The 27,601-nt window shown below is 40.8% G+C and overlaps 1 protein-coding gene across 29 annotated transcripts in view; it reads right to left on the minus strand.

The window, feature by feature from the left end:
* The window catches only part of ANK2 (ankyrin 2), a 260,831-nt gene that overhangs the window by 98,293 nt on the left and 134,937 nt on the right, over positions 1–27,601 (minus strand). For all 29 annotated transcript variants that reach the window (XM_053975110.1, XM_053975085.1, XM_053975087.1 and 26 more), the window contains 6 exons: positions 24,637–24,738; positions 17,552–17,650; positions 16,944–17,042; positions 4,226–4,324; positions 987–1,172; positions 511–534 (listed from right to left, as the gene is read on the minus strand). In XM_053975110.1, coding sequence (XP_053831085.1) covers positions 511–534; positions 987–1,172; positions 4,226–4,324; positions 16,944–17,042; positions 17,552–17,650; positions 24,637–24,738 — 609 coding nt within the window. The remainder of the gene's footprint in view (positions 1–510; positions 535–986; positions 1,173–4,225; positions 4,325–16,943; positions 17,043–17,551; positions 17,651–24,636; positions 24,739–27,601) is intronic.

Below are 27,601 nucleotides of genomic sequence, written 5' to 3' on the forward strand. Positions count from 1 at the left end.
TTCTGAGTATATACTGTCCCTGAGGGCTTTGCAAAACCTTATGGAAAAGATTGTAATAAGTAGAATGGTAAAAATAAGCAGATGCCCTGAACAAGTTTTTACCTTGGGGAACTTGATTATGCTTATTATTGTAAAAGACAGAAAATCAATTTTACCATTATTCTGCCTGAGCCACACACCCAGATTTAGTTATGCCAAGTGAGTGCATTTTCATAATTAATGAAATTGAGCTAAAAAAGTGTCTTTATCCTCTTAGCTCCATGACTTGATTCAGATGCCTTTGGACTGATGTGAATTCTCAAAAATGTCCTTCAATATTGACACAAATAAAAAGAAATTCTAAGGTAAAGGATGGATAAAAATAGGGTTTTTTGAGTCAGAAATTTCTATGTTTTAAAAAAGAGTAATATCTTCACTTTTATTGCTAGCTAATAAAGAAATACTGGCAAAGAGAAGTGAAAATAATCATAAGTAACAGAAAGAGTAATTAAAAATTGTTGATGTCGGTACCTCAGTCGTCCTATTCACCATCATCTGATGCAGCATGGTTTGGGAAAAAGAGGAACAATATTAAAGACTGGCCGCAAAACGAAAGAACTATGTTGCTTTTTCTGAAATGAGTTATGCTGTTAATTATGGGAAAAGCCATTCAAGCATGCATTAACTTTAAACACAACCTATGCTCCCGTGGGCAATAAACAAATATCCTACTTAATAGGGAAGCAGTGATTCTGCTTCCGTTCCAGTGGCTTCTGGTTTGCAAATAATGAGAAAACGCTGGTTACCAAATAAATGGGAGGCATAACTAAAACGTGAAAAAAATGAGCACTTGGTAATTACTGCGTATCTTAACACTGCAAACTTCAAGGTATTACTGGTGATGCTGGTGGAGCAAGTTGTCCTTCCCCAGCGGAGCAGTTCCGTTTGCCCATGAGGATGCAGGGATTTCAAGGTGCTGTCCCTGGGCCCGGAGCCCGCCCCGTTACCTTGGACTGCACGTCGGCGTTGTGGTCGTTCTGCAGCAGCAGCGCCGCCGACTTGGTGTCGTCCTTCCTGGCGGCGATGTGCAGCGCCGGCAGCCGCACCTTGCCCTTGGTGTCGTTCTCCAGCAGGATGGCCACCGCCTGGTTGTGTCCCTGCTGCAGTGCCACAGCCAGAGGGGTGAAACCGTCCTGGGGGGCAGGAAACAAGGGGTGCTCAGCGCGGCCGGACAGCCTCGGGGAGCTGCACCGCGCCCTCTGCGCGCACCAACTCGGGAAGCGCGTTCCCAGCTGTTTTCCACCTCTGCGCTCCATCTCCAGGGACATGAGATTGGAGGCACAACATTTTAACTCTTTCAAACACCACCAAAAGGCTTTCAAATATTTGAAATGCTTTGAAAGATCTTTTACGCTTCAAAGTAATCTTTCTTTAAGTCAAGTGGAAGCAAAGGATCATTCTAGAGCATCTCTCTTAATTACTTGTCTTCAAATGGGCCACAAAGCATATTTTTAGCAATTTTTTGGTAAATTCACTGAGCACTGAACAGTGTCGATGTGAAAAATACAGAGAGAATATGTTTCTGAATATCTCTGCAAAAGGAAGTGCATCAAATGTGTTTGCTGCTGTTCCCATGCCAAGTTACACATGAACCATGAGTCAAGAAATCCAGATAATGTGTAGGAACATGATTTGAGGAAGGAAAACTTCACATTATTTATGGTTTTTGGAAAAAGAAAATCAGGAAATCAATCTTTGCTTGTCATTCATAATTGTAGGTTTGTTTCTAAATTAGTTTAAAAGTGTCTTGCTCCTCCACACTTGCCTGGGATGACCAGTGCTTTAAAGTCCATGGTAACATGATAGCAGCTTGCTCTCCTGGCTGAAGTAGTACAGGCTACCAGATCTTTCATTCTGATTTCAAACTGAACCCTTGCTCTGGTCATGCATCTTCCCTAAGCACAGGTGTGCTGTAACTACATGAGAGATGGGACAGCATTGCTTCAGAATAGGAATATGGAAAGATGAGAGAAGAATAAAGGCCAAGTTAGGAAGGAATGAGAGCTCACATATGTTGAAAGAAACATCTGAAGAATTGCCAGGGCAATTTTTCCCCTCAGTAATCAAATAACTTTCTCTCCCTTTTGCGTTGAGCTGTGGGTAGGTGCATTGTAACAGCGATACTGCTGTGGGTTCTGCCTGTGACAGAGATTAAATTCTGTACACTGAATTAAAAAGGGGGGAACAGCTGACAAAACAGCTGAACTGTAAAGATTATTCTGAGATTGGGGCTACATAAGGTGTTGAAATGGCTTAATGCATTTGCCTTTTGCCTCTGGGAACATGAGAACAAATCCTGGATTAGAGACTCTGAAACCGAGCTCATCCTTCGTCTCCTTTTTTATCTGCACATATATAAGTGTGAGAGGAAATGAAATGCATCCAAAGGCAGTGCAAGTTTCAAGGCTTCAAAGACAAGTTCATCCATTTGATTTGCACCATTTCATCATGCACCCTTCTCTAGAAGGATGTAACCCTTTCTGCATTCCTCTCCTATTGCCTTTGGAAAACATGGCTGACCAAAGCCTGGAGACAGCTTTTCATGTCCTCACCTCCCATAAGGAGGGTCAATCTTTGATGCTAAACAGAAGGACCTTCTTCCTGTATTTCAGTGACAATCACAGTTCAGGCTATCATCCCATCTTACTGAATACACCATTCCTTCATCCTGTTCAGGAGATGAACTCTGGGCACATGTGAAAGCGATGTTGGCTCAGGCCTTCCTTCAGGAACACTCACGGAAGTCATCACCTCAGCAGGACCTGAGCCTAAAACTGACCTAGTTAAGCAGCAAAGAGGTCAAGAGCCTTTACTTTACAAGCTACAGAGCGAAAACTGGTCTTTTGGACAGCAGAAGACAAATTTGGAGTCAGGGTCAGAGTAGGAATATATTTTTTCTCCTCTCTGCCTTTTCTAGAAAACCAGACCAGAAAACCCTCACAATTCCTGTAAACTGAATGAATTCCCAGCCAGCAGAAGTTGCTGGGAGCTGGCTGCCAGCAGGTGACTGTTGGCTGCAGCAGGGCTGGGCTCACGCAGAGCCCCAGTTCCACCTGACTCCTTCACAAGGACTGTGTTTCTGCCATGTTGCCTGGCAATCACATGGGATTTTCTGTTTCAGAAAGCTGACATGTAATGTGATCGCCACATCTACGAGGGGATTATTTTATGAGCTGTCATCAAATAGTACAGTATCCACTGAGAGAAGGGACAGTAAGACAGCTGTTAACACTGACAGGTTTGAAGGGAAGGAGAGGGAGCATAAATGCACCAGCATTTCAAATTCATCCGCTCACGAAGGCAATCCAGAAAGGGAATGTTTCTGGACAGACTAGAGAAAACAATAAACAGGAACAAAAGCTCTGGCCAGAGAGGAATTTTGCTATAGCTATTTCTCATGGCACATCCACATCCACAGAACAAACAGGAAGATGACACACTTTGCAGCACAGAGCCTGTTCACTCAGTCCTTCAGTTGGAATGAAGAACATTTGGCAGAAAGAGGAAACAGAATGAGCATAGTCCTACTGACCAAGGAGTTTTCTCCATTGCTTCTAAATCCACTCATAGGTGGAAGAAAGCCTGTGGGATTCTGCTCCTCTTGAGATGGAGTCTCTCTCCATCATAGGTGTCTCTCCTACTTGCACAGGAGTTACTGCAGGTTTACAATCCACATCCCCAGTTAATACCATCCTTCTGCCTATTTACACCCACGTGGTCCAGCAGTAAAAATAAAGTGTCAGTGGAGAAAACAGCTTCATTGCATCAAGCTCACTGATGCAATCCTTGTTAGCCATTTGGTTTCCAATTTACACCAGTCACAGCCAATAATGAATACTCACAAGGTACACCACCTCACAGGAGAGACTCAGAATCAGTGTAACTTAAGGGAACAGCAGCAAGAAGCTGGAGCAGGTAGCCTCCCAAATGGTTCTGTGAACCCAGCACCATAGAGAGCCTCACCACTTCAGAATTCAACTAAAATCCCAAGACCCAGGTGCTGTGTTAATGGTTGGACTTGATCAGAGAGGTCTTTTCCAACATAAACAACTCTGTGATTCTAAAACAAAGCTTGCTGACAACTACCTGTTGATGCCAATTGACACAGACAAGCCCTCTAGAGACAGTTCTGACTTCAAGTGATCTGAACACACAAGCAGAGAAAAATATGAGAAAACCCCCTCACCTCGGTAGCTGTGCTTTGGTTGGCTCCATTCTCCAGGAGATATTTCACCACCTCAATGTGGTTCTCTTGAGCTGCCATGTACAAGGGAGTAAAGCCATTCTAGGAAGGACACAGGAGAAAATAGTGTCACATTGAAATTACATGTACCAACAATAGTGAACCACAAGTGGATACACAGCTAAAAATGCATTTGTCTTCTTGTAACTGAATGTATAAAGAACAATCTTATATTTTTCCCTTAATACTGTCATGCTCAGTGTCATTTAAACCCACAGAACTCTCCATGCTTTTACACTCATTTTCTTCTGACGTATTTTAAGGAAGCAATGGACACACTAATTATTAATACAGCTATTCCTTACTGATAATGCTCAGGGATGTAAAGCTGGCAATAAAGTTTTATGAAAGCTGACAGGAAAGCAAGAGTTTCCTCCATTTATTACATTTACTTAACTGAAGACGTCATCCCCTGGAGACCATGAAGTCCATATCTTCTGACAAGCTCAGTAGATGGCAAAGGCTTAGCATACTATGTAAAATTTCTAATATATAAAACATTGCAAAGCATCCAACATAAAGGAACTCAGCCTTGCAAAGGAACAACTGCATTTCTGACCATACAGCAGGTTCAGTTATCATTTAATAAAAAGCTTAAATTAAAATTACCTAAATTTATTAAAATAATTTGCTCTGGATAAAACATAATTTTAAGAAATTATTCTAAGTCAATCAACCTACAGTAGAAATGTGAGTTCTTTCTTTGCAATAAAGTATTTTAAGGCAAACAATTCTAATTAATAACCTACAGAATCTTGATGAAAGAGAGGCATAGAATTGAGCTGTCTGCCTGATCAATAATTTATTTCTAAAGGTTTTTAGGATTTCTAAGAAGATCTTGGAAAATTCTTCAATGTTCTGTAGACTACGATGTAACATAAGAGGACAAAATCTTCTGGCTTGAAATAGCACTTTTAACTAGAAAATAAACCATAAGCAATTTATTTGATTTTTTTTTATTATCTTGTGTGCTGTCACACTGAATGACAGGGTTGTGCATTCACACAAGCAATCAGAATTAATACAGACACGATGATAACCAAAAACCTTGTTTCAGAGAAGCCAGCATTATTCTTTCTAGGAAACCTGCTGTGGAAACATTCCAATAATTTCCTAACAAAATGAAATCTCATTTTTCAGTCACTAGATAACACAGAAATTGTAGAACTGATGTCTTTACAACCCCCCTCTGTGTTTACAAATGTAGAGGACTGTTCAGGCAATAAACACAATTTCTGTTGTGGATGCCCTATGATATCTGCCATAAAAGTTGTAGCAAATCTTTTAATGCTGCTTTACATAATGTCCTGACATTTCCATCAACAATCTTGGGACACAGAATTAAAAAATGGCACCCAGAGAACACTTAACAGCAGTTCAGTGCCAAAACCAGGTGGGTGTATTTTGAGGGGCTTTGCACAGGAGTCAATTATCCAATAGTCTCAGAAATTATTCAAATGATGGACTCTTATTATAGTCACAGATAGTATGACCAACAAAGTCTGCAAGTCCTTCACACCACAGGATCATCATTTGAAGCTGTGGTCAGAAGACCTGGAAAGGTAAGTTAGTAGGGACCAACACAATTTTCCGCACTACTGCCAGAAAAATCAACTATGCACACAGGGAATGACAAGTAAGAGAAGAATTCTGTAAAAAAGGCCCTGGAGGTCACAGAGGTCTTCCAGAGACAGGTCACTGGTCAAGGAGCTCATTCTGCTGTAATAAAGAAAACCCTTGCACTGGCATAAAAATCTATCTCCTTAGGGAAGCTATCTTTCTTTGAGAAAAGGCTAATACACGGTAGTGTTCCAGCTGGAAAGGGCAAAGTGGAGGAAAACAGTCTTTGAAGGGGAGGGGTCTGCTCTTCATGATCATGATGACTAAAACAAAAAAAAGCAGAGCTTACAAGGCTGCTGGAGGGAAAATTCAGGTAAGACATCAAGAAAAGCTTCTTAACAATAAGGTCAGGCTGATGGGAAGCTTCCTCCTCCCAGATCACTGCTAAAACCAGGCAGCAAACTGGAAGCACACAGAGCCAGCCTCTCCCATGTCTCTCTGGGGCAGCAGCTGAGGCATCAGGGACCTCTGGTCTCCTGGCTGCTCCTCAGCTCTTAACAGGGAGGGGGATATAAGAGATCCCATCATAACAAAAAATGAAGGAAGGCTGTTCACTGAGTAACTGGGAAGGTGCAGGGGATTGCCAAGCAGAGGCATGAGCTGGCAGAAGGAATTTGGAACAGATTGGGCTCTTTTCCACTGCAGTTGTAGGGAACAGCACAGAGGAGCCTGCAGGTAACTGAGCTGGCTCACTGTTCCAGCTCTCCTTCCCACTCCGGAAAGAACCAACGTGGCAAACTACGAGGGATAACTCATAGTAATTTTCCACTCGCCTCATCAGCATTTTCATGGTAAAGTCTAATCTTTCAAATGTAACACATGCCATTGTAAAATCCTTCTAGCTTGGAATATTACAAGGATCACACTGACTGAATTGGGTGAATATGACAATTCTCAAGCCACAGTAAATCAATTTGCTTAAAAGCTTTGAAGAATGTAATTTTTTTAATTAACTCAAGTCCCTGGTTCTGGAACAGAACTAGGACAATAAATCCTGGATTAGGAGACTATAAACAACGCATACGTGACTTAATGACCTTTTAATACCAAGAAATACTTCATGTTTTTCTACACAGAGATCCAGAAGAGTGTACCCATTCTATCATACCTGTGCTACAATCACACCTGAAACGACAGAAATTAGGAGAAAGAAAATTCTTGCAGAGAAAGCCATAGTATCTTTGTTTTCCTTCAGGCTTTATTTATAGTCTGAAACTACTGTATATATTTTGTTGAAATCTGGCTCATTTTGGGAATTACAACATGCTAAGAGCTATGAGCAAAACTGCCTTTACCAGACATGCTGGAAAACATTCCTCTGAATTTCTCCCCCTGGCAAGGTCAAGCCTGACTTGGTCTGCTGGCAGGGAGAAGTCTGCTTTCTCAGTCTGCTTTCAGTGAAGCTCTGGTTTCAAAGCTTCTAATTGCAGTGTCCCCAACTGCAACAGTCCTGGCCCTTGGCCAGGAAACTCCTATTTTAGGATCCCCAATATGCCTGCTCTCCTTGGCAGTGGGATTACGTGCTAGCCCTGCTGGAGCTCCTCCTTCTCCCCTGGCCACTGGACCTCAGGTGTTCCATCTTCCTCCCACCCCACATGGTTTCTCTGATCTGTCTGTGTCCTCCACAGCGAGTTTCTCTCTCTCAGCCAGTCACGCACTTCCTCAATGGAAAAGCACACAAAAACCAGACTCTTCCCTTCGTTTCCTGTCCTTTTGTCAATCTAAAGTCCCCTTCCTAGTTTCTCATCTTTAAGTTGCTAAGAGCTGTACACCTCCAGCTCTCTGTTCTACTTCTAGAGATATGTCGAAGCTCAAAATCCCATAGCTCCCCAAACTAAAGAGAACATTTTCCCTTGACTTTTGTTTCACTGTCCCCAGGTGTCTCCTGCTGTATCCATGGGAAATGATTCTCCATGGCCATACTGCAAGGGAGTCTGACCTCTCCCCTTAGCATGTGGAACGTGACTCATCAGGTTTATTGGGCCAGTGGAGAGCACTGTGTATTTCAATAAATTTCCACTCAGTTTATGATCCCATGCCATCCAGAATTAAAGGAAGAATACTGACTGTGACCTGGAAAAGGAGAAATGCACTACATTTTTCTTTCCTGTAAAGCCCAGCTGTGCAATCATGTTCTGTCTGTATGTTTAGATTTGGTGCATCATCTGAAAAATCGAAAATAATTGTGTAATGATATATAACATTCATTTCCAAACAATAGTTTCATCAGAGTATTCGTGGTGAGCACAGAATACTCCAATTTCATTACCCCCACAAATGTGTACTGCAAGATGTTTACTGCTATAATATAAAGTCAGAATGAGAAATTATCACTAAACAGAAAATATTTCATACTCCATTCTTTCTACTACATTCACTGACTTACTGGCTAATTGGAGAAAATGAGTAGCTCTCAAATGATTTTTCAAGCTATTAATGTAAATTGGCAAGTCTATATATGACTCAGAATTTGTATCATTAAATTGTCCCCAAGGCCTAATGAAGAACACAGGCTGAAGAAGCAGAAGGATTATTAGAGTATTGAGAAAATCACACAGTTCTATAGCTTGGTGGAGGTTTATTTCATGGCAGGCTTTCAAGGAGCTAAGGTTCCTCTTTGCAGGCAGTACTGAACTGTGGGCTTTAGTGTCCATATACTTATTGTATCCATATACCTTCCATCCATATATGAATATATATCTTTTTTTCATACTGATATAGAAAAGAGAGAAAACAGAGGTATATAATCTCTACATTTTGCCTGTTTGAAGAGGATTTATGAGAGTTAGCATCCTTTGACTAAACAGTTACCATAAACCTGGATGAACATAACTATTTTGTATTATTTTATGGTCCTCCAGAAACTGTTTAAGACTGTATTGGATGACAGAGATTACTGGCACCTCATGCAATGGTTTACAAACAAATGCTTGTATCTACTTAGTTTTAGTCAAAAAAACCCAGATATTGACATGAAGAATGAGACAAGAGTGAGACAAGCTTAGATTATTCATCAAACAACTCACACACATTAGAAAATCTGTGTGTCATGGTCCTGTGCTAAAATACTGCTTTATGCAGTAAGATCATGACCATTTGGGGACCTTCAAGTTCAAGACCTGTTTGAGGGTTTTTTCTGTTCTTCAGAATATTGCTCAGCTTCAACAAGAACAGAAAGCTCCTAATCTACATCTTTGTTCAGCAACAGACAATCTTCCTGTTTTCCCCATTTTCCACAGGTACCAGTCTAAACCAGTGACATCTATGCCTCACCTTAACAGTTCTACCTGCAGGCACTGCTTCCCTCATCCCAGCTGCCAGGAATCTCTACAGGAGAGGAAATACCTCCAGCAGGTTGTTCTGTCTCCAAGGGGACAATGTTATGCAGGGAAGGAAAAGAACAGAAGCAGTAGGCACAAACTGAGCATCACTTTTTTACTGTGAGGGGACCAAGCACTGGCACAGGTCACCCAGAGAGGCTTTGGAGTCTCCATCTTTGGAAACACTCAAAAACCAGGACATGTTCCTGGGCAGCCAGCTGTGGGTGATCTCGTTCAAGCAGAGGAGGGGACAAGATGAGCCCCAGAGGTGTCTTCCATCCTCAGCCCTTCTGTGACTCAGTGAACAATCCAAGCAATAAACTAATGGTAATCAATTAAATATGAAGGTGACAAATAAATGCAATCTGCAAACTAAATTCCAAGTACACATCTCAATAGAACCATCAATATCATAATTCTGGGAACTTTGCTCAGTGCATTATACTCAGAGCATTATTTTCAGCCAGTTTATAAATAAACTCTTCAAAAGAGGATTATATCTGAGCAGGATAGATTCTCTGTATAAAAGGGTGAATTAAGGATAGATTAAGGTACCCATGTTAATTTTTTGAAGTCTCTTTTCTGTTGCTCTTAGTTTACATCAAAATCCAGAATTTTAACATAGCAGAGAAAAGAAACTCTTTTTTATTAAAAAAAAAATCTCCTAAATAATTGAAGTATTACATCTATATTTACATTCAATCTAACAGCAACCATGAAATTTGTGAAGATAAGGGTATAAGATAAATGAAAAAATAAAGGGAAATTAATATAATTTAATTTTAAGGTGCCTAAGGAATATCACTTTGCCACAGAAAGTGGGCTACTCTGAAAAAAGATTGGGCATATTCAAATCAAGAGCTCCTATATCCACATTATGACAGAGATTCAGTAAAAATGCCCTTTAGATGCATCCACAACCAAATGAAATGTTGTGGATTTCTGATGAAAGCACCACATGCTTTCAGAGCAGAAATTTTCCTCCATGCTTCCAAGTGAGCAGTACATTATATATTCACTTGCCTGGGCTATCCTTTCCTTTTATAACAAAGCCAGTAAGGATGACACAGAGATTAGATGTAAGTATCTGTACACATAGAAATGGAGGGTGTAGAGCGGAACATCCCTAAGGGGAAAGCAAGCTACTCTAACGTGACCTGCTGTAAAATCCCTCAGCCAGTATCAGCCAATTGTTCAGGTGACAACTCTTGCATCCATCACCCTTGGCAGATGCTGAGGCCCACAGAGCCCCAAAGACTCCGGATGAGAAAAGTAGTCAGTAACAAGGTAAGAATTACTGGATTTAGGGAGGCCGGTCCCTAAACTGGTCCAAAAGAAAAGTATTCACTTGTTTGAGACAACAGATTATAAAGTAACTTGTAATAAATATTGCTTTTTAAAATGTAGTGACACAGAAGCCTCCACTGAAAATAGCACCACCCCTTCAGCTGTCCCACTAATTCCCTAGTAATATAAATAGTGTTTGCCACTCTATACTTACACCATGGCAATAATTACAAAGCCTATGGATAAATGATGCTGCCTGGGCTGTGATAAACTTGCCAAGTTCATTCATGAGGAATCACCCAGGACTCCAAGAGCAGCACTATGTATATGACACCTGCTGCCTCCCCACTGCAAGGCCCCTCTCTTGGGAAGTGTGAGTCCAAGCCACTTCTGAGCCCAGATGATGAATGTAAAGAGCACAGATATTCTATTTCAGTAGCTTCAAATATCACAGTTTTTTCCTCAGGAACAGCCAAGTAATAACAGGGCCTGAAACACAGCCAGTCAGAAATCAAGATGTTCTATGCTTGGGAAATAACATTTTTACACCAAGGGAGCCTGTAATAGAAATGAAGCTGATGGAGAATAATGGGATAAGAACAGATTGGTCATGCACAAGAAAACACCACTTTGATGCTGGACATAGGTGAGGGCTCAAAGGTTTAGTCAGGGAAGAGTCTCAGATTTTAATCTGGGCACTCATCCAAAACTGCATTTGGGGTTTGCCTTCTGAAACATGGTGAGGGAAAAGCAGTCCTGAAAGCATCCTTTTATTTTGCGTGGCTGAGGGCTGGAAGGACTGCAATATTGTGCTAAAACCAAAAATAAGATGTTTCTATTTATTTGGTTGTGGCTCAGTCATCCTCACACTCACAAATATACACGGCCAACATTTGCACTGCCTGATTCTCACAGTCACCACTGCGTCAACCCAGCAGGGGAGAAATATGGTGTGTTGGTCTGCTGAGCCCTTACCCATCCCATTGGCATGTTGAGCTCCTGCAGCCTCCTAAAGCTAACATGTTCTCAGAATAAGTATAATTGGCTGAAAAAAACACTTCTTGTTTCAATCAGAATATTTCCATCTGGACTATTTATCCTTCCATAGCAGTAAATTCAAAGAACTGACTAAGAATTATACTGTAAATATTTTCAGTTTGTTTTAAGTCTTTGTTCAAATATTTGGCTGTTTTCATTCATTTTAATGTATTACTTTTGTTTACATCTCTCAAAATCCATATAATCCTCCAGAAGGCATTTCTTCCCTTTTTTTCCCTTTCAGTGAAAAAATAATGGGCCTGCCCCTTTATTACATTTGCCATGACCAACTGTTGCTAAATGTCTCCTCCTGATACACAGCAGCTAAAAATCTGCCTCTCTAAATATATTAACGTAGAAGCAGAAAGCTCAGTTGGTGGAATTAAAACGTTTTGTCATAATGGAGTAGCAAATACTCTGCAAAATGTGCTCCATTCCAAAGGTTAGATTATCCTTACAACCCATGGGGGGAGCAATCCCTGGTAAAGCAAATCCTAGGGCATCCTGACAGAGACAAGCTGATCACTTCTCTGAGAATCACCTAAATCCCCCCTTTGCTTTTGTAGTAACACAGAATGTGGATGCTGACAGAGCTCTCATAGCTCCTTTTGGGAGCATGCATTGAGGCTGGAAATATGCTGCTCTAAGGATTGCTTCCAGCTGATCAGAAGTCTAGATAAGAGCTCAAGCAGAGAGACTGCTCACAACAGTCTCTCCTGTACATGGACGTAGGAAGTGGTGACCATGACAGGGGCAAACTTAAGCAACAATATTTCTTGGCTAATGCGTTGCCAATGCGCTTAGAGCAGGATGTCGAGGAAAGGAAACCGGAGGGCTTTTAAACAACAAAATCAGCTTGGGGGAAGACTGATTTAACTAATCCTTGCTCTCTCTGTATCTGGGTCACTTTAAGTAATCTGATGATTAAAAGGTAGCTCCTCCTTTCCTGAGGGCCCCTATACAAAGCAGTGGTCAAAACACAACCTGTCCTAATGGGGAACACATTCCGTTGTAAACTCAGTGGCAGGAATTCTAACATTGAAGGGAATCGCCTCATTCTTAGGTGGCTCCAGAGCGTGACAGTTCCCTTACTGTTCCCAAACAGGAGCAGATTGTATTTCCTCATTTTGCCTTCTACTTTTCAGCTTTGCACCTCAATCACTTGGCATTTGTCCAAGTGCCTCATCCTGGGAGGTGCAAGTCTCTACAGGAGGCTTTTCTTGACCTTGTGTGGAATGGAAGAATGTCAGGATGGACCCATTCCCTAAGGAAGGCATGGTTGGGACAGCTCAGCATCACTGTTGCAGGGACAGTCTACAGGAACGCTCAAGTTAGGAGGATTGCTGCAGTCAGGCTATCAGCACATTTGGAAGGCTGATTTCCAGTGATCGGACATCTCTGATACCTGTACATTAGTCACATGGTCCAGGATGACTTAAAGAGAAAGCAACAGGAACAGAGAGTAATTTATCAAAGGAAAGGGTTGGACTGACTAAATCTGGTGATATGTCTTCCACCTGGAAAAAATTCAAGAACTCATGTAAAAATTCCTAGTATGTCAAAAATGTAGATCTCATTGAGAGGAAGAGCACAAGAAATTGTTACTTTTCGAATGCACAAGCAACAACTAGGACTAGGTTTGGGGTGAAGAGATGATGCAGCTGTGGAAGAAGGGTAAGGCTGGGCTCAGCGAAAGTGGGTGATGAGGGCATGGGTGTGGGTGGATGTGACAGAAGTGAGTGGCCAATTCCACTTCCATGGGTCTGCCTGATGGAACATTCCAATGCTCCCTGAAGACTTTGCATGCATTTCCCACTGAAATTCATAAGTACCTGGAGGATCACCCACCCAAGTGAACACATAGTTCAGCATGTATGACATTGATCATCAATCCATGGGATGGACCGTGTTCTGTTCCACAAGGAAACACAAAGTTCAAAGGAACAGCCTGGAACACCGCAGTGGATCCATTACCTACTGTGCATTCTCGATCATACCACCCCTGCATTACCAACAAGCAGCCTGGTCAGATCTACATGGGACCAAAATAATGGTCACATCAAGGAGAGAAATTGCAGAAATCGAGTTTTCACCTAATGGTACCTGTCTAGATCTGCTCACTGAACTATGCCTGGAGTCAATCAAGCAAAGGGCTTATACATACTCATTATATAAATATATTTACTATTTAATATTTCTAGCAAAAGGCACTTCTGAGCCAAAAAATTCCACACTTGTCCAGTTCTAGGTGGAAGTATGCCAGCAAAGAGCAGCATCTTGAAGATCTTTGGCCATTCTGGGTGTGTCCTTGTCCCAGCCTTTGCCTGAAACATGCTCCAGGAAGATGTGAGCTCTCAAATGGCATGCACGCAACTGGAAGTGGAGTCACTCAATTAGTAATCTCTGTGCAATTAGGCTTTGTATCAAAATAGAAATTACTTCTCTAAAAATAGCAGTGATGACATGTTAGCTCAAAAGGAACAGAGTTTTTAAAAGAGAAAGATGAATAAAATAATATCTCTGAAGGCCAACATAAAACTGAAGGGCAAAGCAAAGTAATCTAATAGAAACCCAAAACCTATAAGATCAGAGCCCAGAATGCTTAACAGCCTCAGATAGCACAGATGGGGTTTGTAAACCCAGTGGTTTCGGTGGGTTTAATAGCATTTCCTGAAATAATTCTGTTATTTTGCTGTTGCAAAGAACTGGAAAATGAGTGTGGTGTTTCAGATGTCATTGCTTGTAATTTTTGATGAAAGCCAGTGTTTTTAAGCCATTTAATTGAGAAAATGAAAGGAAAAACATCAAACTCAACAAGCTCAAGTTGCATCTTGAGCTTGAGCATCTTAGTCCTTTATCTACCAGTTCACCATCAGAGAAGAAATTTTGTCACTATGGGAAATTGTCATCACTGAAAAAAATGAGAATGACTTTGACAGATACTGAATTCTTTAAGGAGGAAGTGATGCTGCAACTAGAGTAACTCTCCTGGCACTAAAACACTACCAGCAAAGGGCATTTCACAGGGGCCTAAAAAAAAATAAAGTGTGAAATAACAGAGATATCAAGGAGAAGATGCAGTGTACCCTCAATAGCAACAACTGCAGCTAAAAGATTTGAGGGTGACAACATGGCACCTCTTCTTAAAAATGGAATTGAGGGAAAATACAAAAATTAGAAGTTGAGCATTTCAGTTATAATTTCTCACTTTTGTATTCCATTTTATCTTTAATTTGTATCTTGGTTCATTTCTCACTTTCTTGATTAAGCCCTTTCCTGATCTATATTTTCTTCTCTGTTTTTTCATCAGTGACATGTTTCTAGACAAGAAAACCTGAGTTTTTGGTAACTCAAGCACATTCTGTTCAGTCACTCTTTTTCCTTTTTTCCTATCTAACATCATATTTTTCTTTTTTGACCAGCTGTAGTTAGGTATGTTTCAACCTTGCTTCATCTGGTATCATAAACCACATGTCTATTCTTTACTAATTTTGGAGTTTCTTTTTTTTTTTTTTTTTTCTCTGTAAGATTTATTTTCTATGACACGTGATTCTTGTCATGCCAATGCAACCTTTAGCAGAAATGCAGCATCCATCAGCTTCATTGCATTCATGGAACACAAAAACATTACTTTATAATTAAGGGACACCTTCCACTGGAATGTCTCCTTGGGCAGTGGCAGCAAGAGCCTCTGAACATCTCCTTTCTTCTGGAAAAGCACAACAGGCCAGAAAGACACAACCCAAAGGCCCCAAAGCTGGATGACACCATGTTAAGGACTCCTGCTCCCAGTCAAGTCAACAGGACTTGTTTAATTAAGACAACAAGGCACAGAGGCAGGACATCTGTATCCCAGCAGTTTCAATCCATCCTGCCTGGAGGAAAGCAGCGAGCAGTAATGGGGAAAATGTCCTCCATCAGATTAACTCAATTAAGTCAAGTAGCAAATGCCTGTTAGCAGCTCTGAGTACATGACACAAAGCATCCAGTGCTAACAATAAATGTCTTCAAAGCTAGAATACAACAAAAAGTAATACCTGTGAACACATTTTCCAACTCTAACTGGATTTTCTTTTTTTAATTTAGAAAACTTTGTTTATTTCTTCAGCATAAGGAAAAGTTTTTAGGAAGACTTTTTGAGGAATAACGCTTCATGAAAATATTTTTAACAATTATTTCTCTTACCATGCTCAAAACATTAAAGACTTTTTTATCTTCTAATACACATTAAAAGGTTGATAAATATATGAAAAAATCATCCAGCTTGTTCATTATGAAAGGGATTTGCTATATTTTTGAACAAGGGAACTACATTTCTTATCTTTTAAGGGACTAGAGCATGGGGAGCAACTGACCATGAGCTGTCCTGAGAGAGCTGTTCCATAGTTTTGGAGCAAAAAGCGTAACAAAGAATGTATTTTTAAAATCTTGGAGTCAGGCAACTTAAAGTTTTTTTCAGTTTCTTTCTTTTGTCTGAAAATGTGCTAATGGAACAGACAAACATTCATTCTGTAAAGCTGTTTATTCGTTTCCTGCTCTCTACTTACCTTACCCTGTCCATGGTGAATTTGTAACACCAAGCAGCAGGAAACCCTCCAGGTCCCAGTTTCCCAGGTCTGGGTAAGCAAGCTGTGGAGTTAGTGCTAGCAATTTTTTTTTCTTTTTTGAAGATGTCACCAGCCAAGTGCTTCAGAAAGATACGGTTTCTTTATCTTTATACCACCTGTTCAGCCCCTTATAGCTACAGACAGTTGCTATAATTAATGCAGCATTTACAAACATTAATCAAATTATTTATTTGATAAATGGTTCTTAATCCTAATCAAAGGAAATCATAGGTAAGGGACACCACCCTGTCCTCTGGTGTGTTTTGGAAGACCAGACAAGTTTCATGTCAGTGGAACTAAGAGGGCAGTTTTTACACTTGGTTTTCCTGCCAGGACAAGGTGATTTTCCCTAGTTCAAATGCACATCACAAACTTTTGATTGAAATTCTTTCTGACCACATATGGAAGGAGTTTGGAAGCCTGGAGTAAGTTATCTACAAACTTATAGCCAAAAAATAACCATAAAAAGCAATTGGAAAAATCAAGCCCTTGAGCAATTATCTTCTTCATTACTGCTCACCAAATTCCACTCAAATACAGTATTTATACACTTTGGAATCTTTTAGTAATTCCTAGCCTTCTTCCAGAAATCGTTTAAGAAAATTTTCTATCAACAATGAGCATATAAGGACTTCAATTCAGTATTTACTTTTATTCTACTTATGAAAGAATGCCTCAATTTGCTTGATTTGTCAGGCTTGGATGTTTAGAAGCAGTGTCTAATATTTCAGGTCTTACAACAGCTCACCAAATAACTTTCAGAAGTGAGAAGGGAAAAGAGCATCATACCTGAGATTGTGCATTGATATTGGCTCCCTCCTTCACCAGAACTTTGACAACTTCAGCTTGTCCTGCTAAGGATGCAATGTGCAGGGCTGTATTCCCTTTCTGTTAGAGGGAGGGGGAAAATGCAAGTTATTATTACCCTTTTTCAGGAATCATTTCAATCAGCAGGGAATTTTTATAGCATTCATGCACATGGAGGTGTAAAGGCTAAAGGGAAAATAATTTATCCCACAGGTGTTTTTTCCATTGTGCCCATGGGTGAAAAGACTCTGGCTATTATAAAGTCAATTACTGTTTTTCACAGATTTGAAAAAATCAAGTACTTGGAGCTATACTAATTCTCCTTAAAATAAGGAGGACCTGTCACTGGAATTAACTAAAATCTGGCATTGCTAAAAACTTCTAATGCTTCCCCTTTATTATACTAGAAATTATATTTTCCTCTTCATTTACTTCCAATGAGCTTCAGCAAGGCAACTCCCAGGCCATAACAGAAATAATAGTTTAAATACCAGTGTGGTATTCACATTATTGTCTTATTTTGTACTTTTTGGGGTTTTGTCTATATTTCTCATATGTATTGGATAAACTTAGAGACATGCATCAATTACCTTAGTGGCAGAATCCACAGCCGAGCCTCTTTCCAGCAATTCCTGTACCAGTCCCACGTGGCCTTCTTTGGCTGCCAGGTGCAGAGCATTGAGCCCATTCTGTAAGCACAAGGGCCAGATCCATTACAAATATCAGATACACATTCCTACCTCACCCTGGGATAAAGAGAAGATTAGGAGCTGGAATACCATTACATCTCTGAGCTGACTGTCTGCATAAGTCAGATACTTTGGACATGGCTATTTAAGCTGAGGCTCTGTGGGACAAACTTCTCTGATAACATTTTTCTCATAGTAACAAATATATCAAGTCAAACTGTATTTTGTGAGTATCCAGAAAAGAGTCCTTGTTTTCTAAGAACTTCCCATTACTACAGACTACTACCTTTGCCATCTCCGTGGAGCCCAGTATTTCAAAACTTGAGAGTTTTTCTGCCTCACTTTGCTGTAACCTTATCCAGCCCTGCTGAGGTTTTATCAATACTGAGAAATCACAGGACTTAGCCAAATTTACACAGGACGTGTCTACTCAGTCAGGGTTATTCCATGCTGAAGTAAGCACCCTGAACCCTGGTCTCTCCTCTGGGATAACTGGTATCAAATAGAAACACAAAAGCACAAATAGGCCAAAATGGCTGTTGATCCCTTTGACTTGCAAACTGATCCTTGATCTGGCACTTCTGCTGGTGTCTGATAAGCAAGTCTTCACTAAACTTTGAGGTTTTGCAATCTCAGTCAAAAAGGAAAAGAAAATTAATTAAATAAATGCAAGGATTATTACAAAGGTAACCTAAGAAAGTCAGCATCTAAATCCTCTCCACATTCAATAGGAACAGGATACTTTATCTCATACAAATTCCTGCCATGAAAAGCTGATCTCCCTCTTCCTAGTATCCCCCTTCCACCCAAGGAAAAAAATTAAATTACAGTCTATTGTAGTTGAATTGCCAACCTGTTTTTCACAATCCTAAGGTATTTTTCATGCTACATCAGGCAGGTGACAACAATAAATACTGCTATTCCCTCCAGCATTCTCCTGGTTTCCATATTGCAGGCATCAGGAGCAATACTCAGGTGCTTTGAGTAACCAGCAGCAAATTCAGCACTGGGGAATTTTTATCACTTTTCTTGTCTCTAACAAGTTCAGAGTAATTTCAGCTGTGAAATAAACAGGCAACTTTTTGGCTTTTATTTGTCCATTCACAGAGGCAGCTGGAGCCTGTAATTTCCAGTGGGATTTTAAAGCACTTAGCACTTCACAGGAGGTATTTGATGGGAGTGGGTCCAATGCCTTCAGACACAGCAATGCAAACGCATTTCAGCAATAACTCCATTTGATTCCACATCCATGTGAGCAGCACAGGCAGATTTTGTGGTCAAATTCAGAAGTGGAACTATGAGAAAAGCAAAGGAACTAAAGGAAGGCCATGGTCACAGGATGCCAAAAGCAGAGGAACACCCCTCTGCAGCCTGGTAGATAGGAAATGTTAATGAGAAATGTGGTTTCAAATCCCATTATGTGGGAAAAGCTACAGCAACCAGAACATCCTTATTCCAGAGGAAACACTCTTATTACAGAGCTGCAGAACCCAGGGGTAGCAGTAGTGCCATGCCCTGGTCAAGGATAAATCCTTCACCAAAAATATGTGGTAAGGTTGACCATAATCACCAGGATGAGGAATACTGCCCAGGTCAGGGAATATTTTGCAGGCCGAACATGTTTCAGAGAACTCTGATCTTTCTTGGTTTTTAACCTCAGCTGAGTACCAACTAACCATAATTACTACCTACTGTGGCTGCGAGCTTTGAGCTAGTGTTTTGTGGGGAAACACACAATGCTCTCCTCACTGTTTAAGAACAAAGACCGTTCTCGTATCTGATCTCACAGATTCTGTCATCAACACTTTCCATGGGAATCTGAAGGGCAGCTTGTCCTCCTCACTGTACACAGCTGATGTATTGCTGCGACATGTTATTAACCTTCTTCGCTCTTTAGGGACAAACAGCAGAGAAACTGCAAAATTCATGGTCCATAAACACCTCTGAATGCAAAAGGATGAGGATAAGCCTCTGGTTTAGTTTACCATGTGCCAAAATACGGAGAGAGCAAGGCTTGTCCCAGTGCTTAATCTCTGAAAACACTTGTATTCCTACCTCTGAGCCACATATCTGTTGATGTCACATTAAGCACCTGAAAGTTGATACTGCTGCATCGACTGAGTTTCTTCACAACACAGGACTTCTTTTTAATGCATTAAAACATGAGCAAAAAGAATAGTTGAGGTCCAGTAAAAAGTTTACAGGAACAAATTCTAGCAAAAAATAGGACTATAGACATTCAAATGCTATAATTCCTTAAATAAAGCAAGCTGGGGTAAGCAGTAGCAAACCCTGCACTTTAAATGCTGAGGGCCAGCACAACTGAAGCCTTAAAGCAACTTTTGTTCTCTTTCTCCCTAATCAGAACCAACGCTGCAATTATTTCCCAGCCCACGTGGCTGATCCCTGCTACTTCTGATGATGGAATCTCAGATTTAATCAATGCAACTCCTCCGTTCCTATCAACTGGATTTTTGTAGTTCAGAACAACAAAGGTTTCTGACACGTCCCTTTTTCTCTCCCCTGCCCACCAAAAAGTTGGGGAGGGTGAAATGAGTTGTCTGCTAAGCAAAACTGTGCCACATAAGGACAAAGCCTGCATATGCCATAACTGCCATTCTTTTGGAGACTCCCTGGTAATATTAACTCCCATAAAATAACGTAATACTAAGCCTTCCAAGCTGGTTCTTGTTTACAAGCGTTTCCCTGCAGTGCCTAATTCCCTCAATTCTCTTTCTCCTCTACCACCAAGGCAGAGACTTCAATGCTTTCTGTCCCGTGGAGTGCTACAAACGTGCATGTACCACTGACTGCTCACAGCACATCCTGTAGTGCCACCCTAGGTATTTTCACTGCACTGGAAAACTCCAGGGATTTCTTGGATGTCCTAAAAATCACCAGCCTATTTTAAGCTAGTCCAAAGTCAATCACTTATTCCCCAGAAGACAGGCACTGACACTGCTCTTGTCTGGAAATCACCCAAAAAATTCCCTGCTACCTCTGCCTTTGTATTCAGTTGCCTCATGGAGTGACCCTCAAGCAGTGGAAGCTCTTTCATCACTGCCTGGTTCAGCATCAATCCTGCTGTGCCATTTACTCCTTCTGGGACATCACCCAGAGCCAATAGCTTCTCCCTTTCCCACCTAACCCTACTGTGCCAAAGTAAATTGACACCATGGAAAAGCTGTATCTTGGTAGAGCATCAGATCAACCTGTAGTTCAAAGGACATTTTAAATCAGCCAAATCAGTGCTCTGTGGGCTTTTATACCTTCCCTCTAAGCTCAGCTCTAAGAGACAGGTATAAACAATAACCTGGCAGTCCTAGAAAGCTCGACTCACTTTCTGATGATGAGAATTAGTGAGGAAGATAAAGAACTCAAAATGTAGAAATGGGGAAAAGAAAGTGTTTGAAGGAAGTGGGGAAAAGGTTCTATGATAACAGCTCAGTAGCAAAGCATAACTTCAAAACACAATGAAAATTATAAAGCTTTTGTGACTAACACTGTATGGCACTGACTCCTTTTGCCAGCAGAGGCAGAAACTAGAAAGTACCACAGTCTTTGTTAAACTCAAATACTTTTCTCTCTTTAATACTTGGCTCGGCAAAGTCTCTCCTCTGAATAAATCTCTTAGGGAAGTAAAATGAGCATATGGCAACCTCTTTTCAAGAGAGATTTGGGAAAGGGTACATTAGAGAGCTGGGCATGGCTTTCTGAAGTCCAAATATTTGTGGAAGTTTTTCCTAAAAATATCACAAAGAAATTAAGCGGACAGTGGGAAAAAAAAAAAAAAAAAAAAAAAAAGAAAAACATTACCAGGTTATGAAAATTCTTCCTTTATGTTGCTTTATAGTCTAGGAAGTCAAGAAACTGAATTAACCTACAGAGTGACATCGAATGTGGTGCTGCCGACCTCATCATGCTGCAGTGCTCCTTCAGACTATAGTTGGCATTGCTGGGAGAGGCAGAGCCTTTCCACAGGGAGGGAGGGAGTAATTAACAGCTGTGCTCTGTCTCACTGTCACCGAAAGAATAGAGACCAACTGAATTAAAAGGAAGCCAACAAAATGAGAGCAAAAGCCAAAACTGACAGCAATTCAAAAAGCCTTGGAGCTGGAGACCCCCAAAACTACCTCATACTTGAACCCTGATCTATTCAAGGCATTAGACTTCACAGAGGAACACAGAAGAGTTTTTCACAGCAAACGCCAATGCCCATCACTTTTTTCCTTCCAAGACATCACCCTGAAAACTGACAGGTCTCCCAAGACAAGATGGAGAAATATTACTTTATGTTGTCTTTGGATCCCCAACTCAGTTTCAAAAATCAGCAGGCAGCTGATGAACTCTCAGAATAGTCAAGAGTTCCGGGTCTAACTCCTACTGGAACCTTGGGCCGCACAAATGCACAGTGTAACATTTGTTTTGCTAAGCAACATTTTGAACATGATGCAGGAGCAAGTGGTTTTATCCTGCTACATTGACTAGAAACAGTAACCACATCATAAAAAAACTACATTATAGCATAGGAAAACAGCTTTAAAGGAAACTGATATTTCCAATGGCTATTGGTTATCCATCCTATAAAATACCAGGAATTGGATTTTTTTAAAGGACTCCTCATAAAACTGGGGAATTTTGTCCCCTGACATTTCTAGCTCTCTCTAGAAATAAACAGAGTTGATTGATGATTTTCAGACTAGATGACACTGCTTGAATTCAGATTAAAGTAAGCAATTCCATAATAAATGAACTTGTTATGATAGTAGCATTCAACAAAGCATATTTAAGTAATGTCTAATTGTTAACTATAAAATTGTTTTATTAACTACTTTGTGTTCAGTATATACAGAAACATTAAGCTCCATCATATTTTGGCAACAGTTACACTGGGAAAATACTTTGATTGTCTACAAAGATATGTCTTTCTGAAAACTCAGCATTTGAGAAAAAAACATTGAAACTGAAAAAAGAATCTCCTGGTGTTCTCTCCATTCAGGAAAGCTTAGATTTAACATTATGTATGGTTTTCTCGTATGAGATCTAATCTAAAAATAGCATTTTACTGAGGATAAATACCCTGCACATACAAAGCTCCAATTTTAAAAGAGCATTGAGATATCTCACTGTTAAAAATAAAATACACCCCTGCATTTTGCACAGACTGTGTTTGCTTCTCCCCTTAGACAGCTGGAACACAATGACGTGGACACTCCTGTCAAACCCTGAGGAGGGGACAAAGGAGGAGGAATAACTTGAAGGCTGCCAGGGCTTACTCAAGCAGAGAGCCCTGACCTCTGGCAGAGGGAGTCTGCTTCCACTCCCAATAAAATTTACAATACACCAGTAATGCTTCATCAGTGGAAGCACTGAGGGTTTTAGTTAGAAAAACCTTTGTAAGCAATTTTATATGGTACCAGAATTGGAGTCTGCCAGAAGCTGAAGTGCTTGTTTTTGCTCAGTGGATGGTGAAAACTTTGATCTCACGTACATGGTACAAGTGGAGCTTTGTCAGCAGCTGCAGGTGAGAAGCACTTTCCATACAGGTTAAATCTGCAGCAACTGTTACCATATTCCTCCCATAACCAGCAAGGGAATATGAACACTAGGAAAAAAGCTTTGTAATGTTCCTAAGTAATTATCATATTACCTATGCTCTGTCCTGGGGGTGAACCTCTTTGTTAGTATTGGTGCTTATAATAAAGACAAAAACTTGCTGGATCTATTTGAAGATAAGAACTTGAGTCTAGCTTTACTCTCTCTTAACTGAGCAAGCTGAAGTTTGCCAGGTCACGTCCCATATAACTCGGGAAGTTTTTCCTTGACAGTAAATCTGTTAAAGGAAACTTTCTCCTAGACAGTAAGACAAGAACACTTCTGTATGTTTTCAATAAGCAGAACATGAAAAGCCCCAGCTCTTATCCTCCTCATCATTAAATTCCTTGGCACAGACAACAGATCTGCTCTCACTCCTGCGCCCCAGCTTCCATTTGGCACATGCCTTCTTTAATCATCTGCAGCTTTCCTTCAGCAGGGAAGGTGATGGCACCAAATATTTTAGATTATTTCATTCCTGATTCTCCCAGTTACTTTTTTTTTTTCCCCAGAAGAAATAGTAGTCACAATTCTGGGGTTTTACTTCCAAATGGTATAGCCCCTGTCTAGTTAGTGGTCACTCTGATCAAATCTGGCAAAGAATTAGGGGAAAGCTGGGCACCATAAAGCCTGAGCTGTCAAATTCCCCATCAAAGACACCACAGTGGTTTCACTAGAAAGCCAAGACACTTCCCAGAACTGATGCAGACACTTACTTGCATATTTATTTTAAGTCACAGTTAGAGTCTTATTAAACTTGATGGTTCTAGTCACTTAAATAAATGCTGCAAATGTAGGTCCCTAAGCTATGAAGCCAAAGTAATTTGATTTATATGACAGACCTACAAAAGAGCCAAGCCAAAACATTGTGTCACATTACAGTCACATCAATGGTGAAACTTTAACAGTGTACTTTTACAGCAGTTATAACTTTCTTGAAAGGGGAGACGGTATGTTAAATACAACATTTAAGTACATTTTATGTTATGTTGTAGATATTATTGATCAGTAGTAAAATCATATTTAGTTTTGTGAAACAAGGTGAAAGCCATGGCTATCCCTTTAGCCATCTGAGAGTAACCAGAACTGCACTGCCAGTGCAGCTAAGTGCCAAGATTTTAATCTGCTTGGACATGAATTATCTGGGTAGCTACAACTACATCCACTCAAGTGCTTACCTACCCCCTGAGATCTCACAAAAATAACAGGGGAAGCCTCAGACTCCCACACCTGAGATCTCAGGGGATCAGGTGCTTCACGTGGGATGGCTAAGGAAAACCCATGGGCTGAGCATGCCACGTTCAGCAGGATCAAGAGATAAATCACATCTCTACAGTGCCCAGGTTTCTTGCAATTCACTCTTGCAAGCTTGTGTCCATCAAATATCTTACCTGATTACAGGTGTTAATGTCTATTCCACTTTTCAGGTACTCCACTACTTTGTCCAAATTGCCAGCTCTGGCAGCTCGGAGAAAGCTTGCATTGCTGTCAGACTGTAAAAAGAGAAGAAAAAAAATTCTCCAGTTAGCCCCTGCTTAAACCAGAGCAGAACTTCATCAGCGGTGAAAGGTTTCCATATTTCATGCTGCTGGAGAATAAAGCTGTGAAACAACTGAGTTTGAATTGTATCTGCATTAATTAGCATATTTAAATTAGGCAATAATGGCACAAAAGAACTACAGACCTGTCAGAGCGAGCAAAATAGAGCAATAATTGCTGACATTCAAAATTTAGCAAGAACTAAAAAAAACCCCACCAACCATAAATCATAGTAACTGATAATGTCAACAAGAGAAAAAGAAATACATAAACTTGCTAACTACAATTTTCTGGAGAATTATATATAAATATATGATCTCTTGATATATACAACTTAATGTATTATCTATGTATTTATCTATCTTGTTTATAGATTTGTATAGATGTTATTTACAGATTTAGATCTGTTATTTTTAGATACCTATGCTCAAAGTGAGCAGCACTGCACATGTAGCTAACCTTAGAACAAAGCGGATAAAGTACTCAAGGCTGAGTATCCAAATCCAGGATCATGCTGTGAACATTCCCACCCCTAAACTGCCTGCTCTCATTTAAAAAAAAAGGTTTAAAGATCCTATAAAAATATGCTTTCATTTTTCAGCCAGGTTGTGGGATGTACTGTTAAGCAACGGAGCGTGGAATGCCTCAGCCCTCTTGTCTTTGTCTGTGACACAAAACTGCACTGGCTGCTTGAAACCAGCCCGGATTTGGATGTTCCCCCACACAGGCAAATTGGCTACTAAGACACCCGAGACCAGGAGGCAAACCCAGGCCGTGCCACAGAAGCCATGAGTACCCAGATTAAGCGTTTGGGAAGGTGCACAGGGACAGCAACAATTGTCCCAGCTCAATCAACCGGGTGGGAGCGAGTGCAAGGAGCAGGTAGGTGAGCACGAGCGCCTGTTTGTGGGTGAGCCCAGAGGCAGGGGATGGCCCACACTGCTTCTGACTGGGACTGGCTCCTTCACATCATGAGAATATCCCAAACCCTTCCCACTTCCAGCCACTTAGTTCCATTGCCCAATCCATTCTAAGGCATTTTTTTTGGTCACCCTGCTTATCACACTGCACTACCTCGCTTCACAATCCCCTATTCCAACCTACTTTAATCTGCAACAGATGGATGGCATCAAAATGAGCCTCCTTACAACTGTGCTACATGCCAAGACAAAAATATATCTTTGTGAGCACATCCTTTCCTGGGATCAGGATATGCTCATAGACACATCAAATTATGCTTTAATATTAAAATATCTTTGAAAAAAGTCACTCATCTTGGTAAAAACGTTAACCAAGAACAAATACCTGAGTGCATGAGGGGTCAATCTGGAAACTCTGTTTGGGAAAAGCATCTTTGCCCTCAATAATACACACGTTTTACCTTTTATCTCCCCATTTCTTTCATGCTTTACTATTACAACAATATTTTACCATAGCAAAACTACAACCATCAGCTTTATACTTTTAAAAGGTTAAGAAAGAATGATGCAACAAATTACCACCTACAACTTTGGGTCCTTAGGGATGAAGCAATCATTGCTTGTTTTTCTTTCACACAGAATAACATAAAAAGCTAAAAATGCTGACATCCCCATTAGTGCTGGAAGCTCAGATTGTATCTAAGCCCACACAACTCTATGTCATTTGTTTCTGGCTAAGAAGACACAAGCAATGCTTTCCAAGCAGATTCTCATCTCCTTGATTCATAATTTTATTACCTCATACTCAAATTACCGCACTGTCCATCCCTTCAAGTCATTTCAAAACAGTTTCCATGCACTGGAATAATGATCATAATGCAGAATAGTAACTTCTTGTCTATATAAAGAGTAATACAGCAATCCATATGCTTCATATGTACCCATACAAATACCAGAGACTGGCCACAAAATACTGAAAATATTCAGGACCATATTACAAGGATCATAACATGGTGCTGAAGGATTGACTTAGAGGTTGGGAGTATTCGGATCCATTTTCTTTCCCAGATGGCCAAATCTAATTTTTGGTAGGTTGTCACTAGTTTGTCCTTTGCCCCATTCTTTTAATGCTTTTTAAAAGCATTTTTATCAGCACTACTGTCTCAAGCATTTACTGACTTTAGCGCACTTCAAATTCAAACACATTTTGACAAAATCCTCTCAGTAAACAAGAGCAGCAGTTTCCTGTAGTCTTACCACCTCAGACAAGGCAATGAATTTGAATCTGTCGGCTTTTCCAATGGATTCTGTAATCTCTTGAAATATTTTGTTAGACAGCCCCCACAGCCTCCAGAACCCCCCACAGCCCCTCACAGCCCTTCAGAGCCCCTCACAGCCATCCAGAGATCCTCAGGGCCCCTCAGAGTCCCTCATGGCCCTTTAGAACCTCTCATGGATGCTAACAGATGCTCAGAGCCCCTCATGGTCCCTTTAGAGCCCCTCAGAACCCCTCACAATGCTTTGAGCCCCTCATGGCCCTTTAGAACCCCTCATGGCCCCTCAGAACCCCTCACAGCCCCTCAGAGCCATTTAGAGCCTCCCAAAGTCCCTCAGAGATCCTCATGGCCCTTCAGAGTCCCTTTAGGGCCCTTCAGAACCCTCACAGCACTTTACACCCCTCAGAGCCCACCAGAACCCTTCACGGTCCCTCAGACTCCCTCATGGGCCCTCAGAGCCCCTCACGGGCCCTCAAACACCCTTGCAGTCCATCACTGCCCTTTAGAGACTCTCAAAGTCCCTCAGAGACGCTCATGGCCCTTCAGAAGCCCCCACAATCCCTCGGAGCCCCTCACAGTCCCTTTAGAGCCCCTCAGAACCTCTCACAATGCTTTGAGCC

This window comes from Vidua macroura, chromosome 4 (assembly GCF_024509145.1).
Source record: "Vidua macroura isolate BioBank_ID:100142 chromosome 4, ASM2450914v1, whole genome shotgun sequence".
NCBI classification, from domain to species: Eukaryota; Metazoa; Chordata; class Aves; order Passeriformes; family Viduidae; genus Vidua; species Vidua macroura.